Source organism: Sceloporus occidentalis, unplaced genomic scaffold (genome assembly GCF_023333645.1).
Source record: "Sceloporus occidentalis isolate IW3139 unplaced genomic scaffold, rSceOcc1.0.p SCAF_149, whole genome shotgun sequence".
In the NCBI taxonomy this organism is placed as follows: domain Eukaryota; kingdom Metazoa; phylum Chordata; class Lepidosauria; order Squamata; family Phrynosomatidae; genus Sceloporus; species Sceloporus occidentalis.
Genome location: NW_028317129.1, coordinates 2,069,456 through 2,078,556, shown reverse-complemented (window position 1 = coordinate 2,078,556; position 9,101 = coordinate 2,069,456). Strand labels below are relative to the sequence as shown.

Below are 9,101 nucleotides of genomic sequence, written 5' to 3'. Positions count from 1 at the left end.
AAAGTCAGATTTTTACAGAGGTTCATTAGCAACTTTTCAACTTAACATTCAAAACTTTGACTTTAGCAAATACTTACACTTTGCACATTTTTTTTTTTTAAATGACTCTATTAATTAATTTCAAAGGTCTAGCCCAATTCCTAGTAGAATTTTTTTTAAAAATACGCAATTTCAGCTTTGCTGCTTAACCTTGTTAATTCATGTAGTTTGCCTATTTTTCCTGATGTAAGATTCAGGTCTTAATCAGTCCTTGATCTTGTCTTAGCTTCTACTAGTTCTGATGGTAGGCTGTTCAATTTATCAACCAGCCTCTTAGTAAAGTAAACCCTCTCGTTTTAGACTATGACCTCCTGTTCTAACATTTCTCCTCCAAGCTGTTTGGGGGCAATGGTGGTACAGGCAGAGTAAATTGGCAGAACCACCTGCCTCTTCCTGCTAGTAATGCATTTAGCTTATTTCAGTGCCTGCTTACCTTTAAGTCCTCAGAAAAAAATACTCCCAAGTCTCTCTCCTCTATTGTCACTGACAGAACAGTACCCCAATCACTATATTCTACTGTGGGACTTTCACATCCCAAATGCAGTATTTTATATTTATCTGCCACACTCGCAACCATTCTTCTAATTTACTTAAATCACTTACCATTTGGCTTGTTCCACCAGGAATTGTCTACCCAGCTGCAGACCTTTGTATCATCTATCACCATTGTGCTTGTACAACGGTATCCTGACACATATATAGTAGTTGTGCTCCAAACTTTTTTTTATGGGAACAACTTTTCACTCTGGTGTCTACTGTATTGAATATTCAGTTAACAGCCTCACCAAAAACAACTTTAAAATTGGCAACAAATAAGCTACAGGTCAATGCTGGAAAGCACAATCCACACATTTCTGCATGATAGACCATATGAAGATCTGTCTCATACATGTGGACACAGTATTCAGCAGCATTTTCAGCAGCCCCTAAAATCCCCTTCTACCTCTAATGCTTAAGAAGTCAATATGCTAAGTAGGATAAGCTCATTCATCACTTTGTATTTAACATCCTTTCATTCATGTTTATTTTCTATTGTGTTGTGTGCCATGGATCATGTTGGCTCCACTTGAGCCTCACTACACTATATATACTCTAAACTATATGAGTTATATCAAGGAACATGTACAGATACCATACTTAACAACTGCGGTATGGATGTAACTAATGAGTCTTATGTAACCAAGTGAAAGTCTGCTGTTATATGTGTGTTTCTTTGTATCTGTATGAACAATGAACGCATGCAAACAAAGGTGTGCCCGAGTTAAAAAAAAACACAAAAAAAACACCATATATCTGATTAAACCAAATTATTCTTTCATTTCATTGCTATATTTTTTTTATGGTAAATTTTAAATATACAAGATGTTTTTTTTCATGAACATTTATTTTTCTTAATTGAAAATTCTTTTCAAGAGCTCTTAGTTTTCTTGTAATATTAAATATTTACGGTATTTTAGATTTTGGAATCGGTGTGCACTATAATTAGCCACCTATGCTCCATGGAGCAATTATCATCTGTACTTGTTCCTATTTTCAAAAAAAAAAGGTAGTATCATCCAAATCAAATCATCCTTAGAATAAAGATAACACTTTTGCATTAATAGACTCACTAAAGAGTCTCTTGAGAATTACCTTGTCTGATAAATTTTTCATCCTTTTGATGATTAGCTTATTATCAAAAAATGTGAATCCAGATATTATATATCCAGATATTTTTTTAAAGACAATAGTCAAGAACATTTATACCATTATTTTCTGCCTATATGCTAATAATATTTTAACATTTTTATGATAATTTAAACACTGCAAGAACAGTTTTTTAGTAAATACAATTTCACCTTAAATTATAATTACCTTAAGAATCTGTTGTGATAATTGTCTAAGGAAAATGTATTCAATCAAACCATGTTATGATCCTTCCAAACCCTGTATGCATCTTTGAACTTAAAGAGGATTTTCAGACAGGAGCCTAAGAAAAGTTTATATTAGTTACCAGATCACATTATTATTGGCTATAATTGTACATGAAATGTTCTGGGGTTTAAATGGGATTGAGGTTATTTATATGACTTTTAACCTTACTTGGGAGATTCATACACTTGCCTACATATCTTTACTCTCATCACACTTAGGTTGGGATTAATTGAGTTTACTGATTTTTACTCATTAATATTTTAAGCATTCGGTTCCTTAAATGATTAAAACTGATAAAAAGCTAAAGCTTACTTTTTCCAAAGTTATTAGTCATAACATAAAGTGTGATCTATGATTATAACTTTCACAAATGTAGAAAATAATCTATTTGAGGGAGGATCTTATGTTCAGGTCAATAAGGTATATTATTTTCTTTTTTGAAATGCCAGCTTTATCACATATTTGTTTTATTGCAATAACGATTTACGCAACCTTCCTTCATCACAGCTTGCATTCATTTATTTACTTAACTTACTCTAAATCAGATAAGGAATAGAGTAGCATAACACATTATTTATCTCCTCGTATGATTCAGCACACTTGCTATTGAGATAATATGTATTTTTAAGATTCTGATTTTATACTTATTATACAATGGATGGCCTCTCTAATAGTGATGTGAGCCATTTTAAGTAAGTCCTCACTCTTCACAGAATCACATACAAAATGGAGGTTTCTCTGACTGGAGCTAAGGCCCAATACGTCATACCTAAGTACTAGGGTGATCACATGTCCAGAGAATGAATGAATTAATGTGTGGATGGATTGTGTGAATGAGTGAGAAAATGAATGAATTAATGTGTTGATAAATTGTGTGAATGAGTGAGAGAATTAATGATTGTTTGAATTAATTATGTGAATGAAAGTGTGAATTAGTGAGTGACTGTAAAAGTGTTTGTGTGTATCATAGATGTATTATTGATTTGTGGAAAAGCAAAAATGGCACAGGCAGGGTGTTTATGGGACAAAGATGGCACAGGCGGGCTGGTCAGGTTCTATGCGGGCAGTGTGGATGCCAGGGCTGGCTTTGGGGTGTAATTCAGGGGTTTTGATCTGTACCTTTAGTGAGTTTGTATGTGAGTTCCAATTGATCTTTACCTACAAAGTGTGTTAATGTGTTGATCTATACCTGCTATACTATGTCTCCATACATTATCTATGCATACCTGCAAATATAGGGTTTGTATATCTTATTCAGTTGATCTATACATGCAAGTACTGTTTTATGTGTGGTTTATTTGATTTATACCTGAACTATAGGGAATAAGTAAAAGAGAGGTGCGATTTAGTGAATGAGGGGACAAAGGGACTCTGGGGATGATTACAGTGGAGAGGACCTCACAAAGTAAGGGTCTAATTTTTATATCTATTGTCAGCAGAGGCTAATATTAAAAAATGAAAACTAACTGCCAGTTTAGCTGTTATTGTGAAATCACATTTCAATTACGGTCTTTAAAGAGATAAGTACATATTATGTAGTTAAAAAATGCATGTCTAGCGCATATATATATATATATATATATATATATATATATATATATATATATATATATATATATATAATATATACACATACCTGTGTGTAATCTCATGCGCTTCATAGTGTGTCCCTGAATGGCAGAAATAAAATGTGGTCACCCTACTAGGTACATCTGCATCATAGTGCCACAATAACCACTACAGTTATCAGTATATGATTGTTCTGTCTCTTATTTCAACCATAATTGCTAAACCGATTCAATTCTCAGCACTGTCGTCCCACAGGGAAGCATAGTTGTGCATTCTACTGGCACAGAGCTCGGTCACTAGCCATGTAGAGAAATGGCACTTTAGCACTAATAAGGGCTTAAGGGATTTAGATATGTTGCGTAAAAGAAATGATCCCCCCACTGGATTGTCCAATATTACTTCCCCTCCGCAATATTAGGGAAAGGGAAACAATTTATATAAGTATTTAAGGCAGCAATCTACATTAATAACTCACTGCCCTAAATTCTTAATCTTTTTTGTGAAAGAACCATGTAGTCATCAAAATAAGTAATATTAGTATAGTATGCCTTCTTAGTAAAGGGAAGAAGAAGTTGAATTTTGTACTCAACAATATAACAATAAAAAAATGTCAAAATAGTATATATTATATATATAATATATAATAATTGAATTAGCAAAATAATATATTTTCCAGAAATAATTGTTCAAAACATGTAGTGATATATTCATACATGAAAAATGGAAATAAAAAATATCTAGAATATATCCACACAGTAATATTATAATGTGTCATAAAATTAATTATTAACTAGAGCCTTTTCAAAGAGCCCTCGCATTGATTGGCTGATTTCATATCTGTAACAGGCAAAAATTCTGATTAAGTTTTATTTGTTCTGCAAAATGTATGTGCTTCTCGATACATGATTGATGGGTTAGCACACATACCCGGTACCAAGAAGTGCTACTCTTTGTTTTATGCAAACGGAATATGATTAGCATGTGGCTTTCGTTATCAGATTGGGCGGGACTTGGTTATACACTTTTAAAGCTTTCATCACATCTGTTAAGGACTCACTTTTTACTAATCCCCATCTTTTTGCCTCCAAGGCCAAGAAAATCTGCATTGCAATGTTTTGCGGTGATTATGTAAGTTAATAATTATTTTATGTAATATATTTGGTATAATCTAAATGTTAATTATTTTGCACGGGAAAAAGTAAAAAAAAAATGCAAATTATTTATTTTTTGTATTCCTGTTTTACTAACAATGAGTACATAATTGTGGGTAAACAGCCTAATTCTTTCAGTAGGTATAAAAAATGGATTACGACCCATGGTCAACCACTTGACGTAATCAGTTATGATATACCAATTTTTAAGAAAAAATAAATAAACATATATGTATATATATATGTATATATATATATATACATATATATATATGTATATATATATATATATATATATATATATATATATATCTTTATAACACCCTCAGCAGTAAGGTTTAGCATTAACAACTTATGAAAACATACCAAAAAATAAATAAAAGCTAGCTAGCAACAACACATTATCTTTAACATTTTTACCCAAAATTGATTTTTGATGCTTAATGTAAAAATGCTTTATGTGGACAGATAAAACTGAAAAATGTTCTTTATATTGTATAAACAGAACTGACGTATTGAATTTTCTGTTTTGTTTATTCTATAAACAATATGAATTGAGTTATTTATTGAATTAAGAGAAACACACATGGTGTTATATTTGTTTGTGATGCATAAAAGACAAGATGTAGGCACATTGATTTAGTTATTTCGATTTAGATTTCTAGATCGAATGTTTTAGTGGAACTTTATCTTTAAGATGTCATTACACGTACTCCTTCTGATAAACGAGCTGGCCATTTTCTTTTTTTTTCAAAAAGTAGTTACTTATAATGCTGGTAGATATTACTTTTGGAGGTTATTTGCTTTTTTTTAGTAAATTACTATAAAATGATTTTGCTTAAGTGTAAAAAAAAATTGAACACTATAAAAAGTATTCAAACATATACCGTATTTGCTCGATTATAAGACGAGGTTTTTTTCAGAGCAAATGCTCTGAAAAATACCCCTCGTCTTCTAATCGGGGTCGTCTTCTAATCAGACCTCAAATAGAGTCTGATTAGGAGACTAAGATCCAGATCCCCCGCACCGCTGCAGGGGACCTGGATCCTCCTGTCTCACCCCCCCCCCCATCATACACACTTACCGGTGCTTCCTGCTGTATTGCCGGGGCAGCGGGTCGACGTCTACGCGATCCGCGTAGACAACGTCCGCTGCAGCCGGAAGGAGGTGTGGCTAGCAGCGGGGGTTGTCTGCGTCCGTCGCGTAGACCTTCCCCGACTGTCAGAGATCTCTGATCTCTGACAGCCGGGGAAAGTATACGCGACGGACGCATACAAACCCCCGCTGCCAACTCCACCTCCTTCCGGCTGCAGCAGAAGGCGACGTCAACCCGCTGCCCCGGCTGGAAGCACCGGTAAGAGAGGGCTGAGAGGGGAGAGAGGAGAGAGGAGAGGGGAGGGGAGGGGGGGGAGAGAGTGTGTGTGTGTGTGTTAGTTAAATGGGGGCATAGGGCATTTCTGGAGTGGCGTTAAGGGGGAATTTAATAGAGCACTCTGCCTCCTGAAATGCCTTATACCTCCCTATATGCCACTCTGCCCCATAATATGCCTTTTAACCCCCTAAATGCCAGAGTGGCATATAGGGGTATAAGGCATTTCTGGAGGCAGAGTGCTCTATACAATGCCTTTTAACTCCCTTAATGCCACTCTGCCTCCTGAAATGCCTTATACCTCCCTATATGCCACTCTGCCCCATAATATGCATTTTAACCCCCTAAATGCCAGAATGGGATATAGGGGTATAAGGCATTTCTGGAGGCAGAGTGGCATATAGGGGGTCAAAAGGCATACCATGGGGCACAGTGGCATATAGAGGGTTAAAAGGCATATCATGGGCCACAGTGCCATATTGGTGTGGCAAGCCTGGGGGCAGATGTGCGTAACTGGGGGACAGGCTGGAAAATACAAGAAATAAAAACAAAAAAAATATTTTTCTCAATCATAGCTTTTATTAAAAAAAATAGTTTACATGAATTAACATTTACTGGTAAAACTTTTTTCCTTTAGGGTCGTCTTATATTCAGGCTTTTTCTTTTTTCCTAAGTTAATATTCAGATTTTGGGGGGTCGTCTTATAATCAGGGTCGTCTTATAATCGAGCAAATACGGTAATTCAAATTGTGTTCAACATAACCTTGAGTTCTATTTCAGTGACATTTTATCTTGTTTGTTTAGTTTAAAGTTATAATAAGATAATACATTCCTATGAACAATTGAATCTGTTTTTCCATCAAAAGTTATAATAGATTTGAAACTTGAAATATTGCAACTGTTAAAACATGCCTCAAAAAGACATCAAAACAAAATATTACTACTTATAACTAGAAAATTATCAAAATGTCTGAAGGCTTTGAATTTGGAAATATTATTTCAAAAGGGCTGTACCAAAAAATGGCATAAAAACAGCACAATATCTGTAACCTTTTGGCTTTTATTCAACAAATGGACGAAAGTTTTAAAAACAAAGACATACCTACAAACATTGTAACAACACACTTAGTCCTCACAGATCATAAATTGGGAAAATGTAAAATAAAATAAAAAAAACACATTTTATGTATATCATATAAACCTCTCTTCCCAAAAAACAATGGCACTTACTCTCTTTAAAGCTGAAAATCATACTTATACTTCCCACAAAACAGTGGTACATTTCTCTGGCCCTTACACAATATGCCGCTTCATGAGAATTAAACAGCCAGCACTGAGGAATCAAACCCATTGTAAAATGTATTTTGAAAGCAGCAGCATTATCAGGACTTGATTTCCCACTAACTAGAGTTGGTATGTGCAGGCAGCACTATGCTGTTAAGTGTAATGGTAGCCAGAGAAGAGCTTGTAAGCATAATGTTGTGTAGGCTCAGTTTGCCCACCTGCTCATTGATGTTCCATGTTAAGATGTGTGCAGTAGATGTTTTCTAGTCCTTGAACTTCAACAAAAGCATTGGCCTGGCAAGCATGGGGACAATTCTTTTTTTATACCGTGCCAGCCCAGCATGACCCTTAATGCTGATCCGACCTGCTCTGGGAGTCAGACGTTACCCAAAGTAGTAGCACAATAGCTCACGCATAATGTGAATGACAATTAAGTCAGAGACCTGGTAAGCCAATATATTTGCATGTGTGGTTAATAACTAAACTAAATTGAGGGTATACTGATATAGAATGGAGGGGGGAAGGGGTCACTTGTGTACTTGCCCCCTGGGCTAAAGGTCCCAGCCCTACCCTGAACTTTGATAAATAAAGCCCTAATGAGATACAATATTTTAATAATTTTTATAATGTTCATATTTCAGCAGCTTCAAGGGACCGTATTCCCAAACCCAAACTGTGATCCCATGATTGATGCCCAGATGCTCAGAGGAGCTCTTCAAGGATTTGGTATGTTTAATACTATAAATGCCATATAACAATTATTTTTTATATATATATATATATATATATATATATATATTATTGTTAAAGTAAACAAAATGCATGATAATAGTGTACCTACATTTTAAATAGTGACTAGAACACAATCTGAAATACAATAACTATGTATATATATATATATTTCCTACTTCACTTCCAATATTTTGATTTAATTGCTTACATAATACAGAGTGTTATTTATTGATTTGTAAGAAGTGACATACATCTAGAACTGTAACGTATATTAATATGTCGAAAGACTAGGAGTATCCTTGGCATCCCTAGAGATGTCATACATGCATTAAGTACAATATGACATTTCTATGCAGGGGCATAACTAGAAGCCTCAGGGCCCGGGTGCGAGAATCTGTTACGGACCCCCCCCACCCCCAAAAAAACATGATTTTTACACAACAATTTTTTTCCAACAAATTACATATTGAATCATATTTGTCAAATTTTGTAACTTTTTACAATAACAGAATACCACATTACAATCCCAGGAACCAAAAGTGTTAAAAGGCCAAAATAAGTAGCAGGGAATGGACAGAATATTAACTCCTCACCATCCATGTACGCTAGATAAAGATGACATCAGAGCTCGGCAGATGTATGAGATAGAATCTTTTGTGATGGGATTGGGAGTACATCGATACACTAAAAAAGTCATGTTACATCTGAAGCCACAATTTAGTGCCACTAATCATTTTTAATAAAATATGCAGATTGAAATAGAGTAAATAACATAAAACCTTTACCTTTCTTCTCACTGATTTCAGGGCCTAAAATATTTTGTCCACTGAAGTGACTACAGAAAGGGCGTTTTATCTCTGGATAAATAAAAATTACATAGTTCTATTTATTCCCACAGAAAGTAAAAAAAAATTGCCTAACATTAGGGTGCAGTCTTCCCTCCTTCTGACCCTGACCATGGTACTCTCCCCCCTAATCATCCCCAGAGTCCCCTTGTCCCTCATTCACTAAACCATACCTCTCTTACTTACTCCCTGTAGTTC

At 34.8% G+C, this 9,101-nt stretch overlaps 1 protein-coding gene across 1 annotated transcript in view; it reads left to right on the top strand.

Annotated features, from left to right (window-relative positions):
• Nucleotides 1-4,632: 4,632 nt before the first annotated feature.
• Nucleotides 4,633-9,101, top strand: part of LOC149280700 (annexin A10-like) — a 29,545-nt gene continuing 25,076 nt past the window's right edge. Inside the window, exons 1-2 of the mRNA XM_089500182.1 lie at nucleotides 4,633-4,650; nucleotides 7,971-8,052. Coding sequence (XP_089356308.1) covers nucleotides 4,633-4,650; nucleotides 7,971-8,052 — 100 coding nt within the window. The remainder of the gene's footprint in view (nucleotides 4,651-7,970; nucleotides 8,053-9,101) is intronic.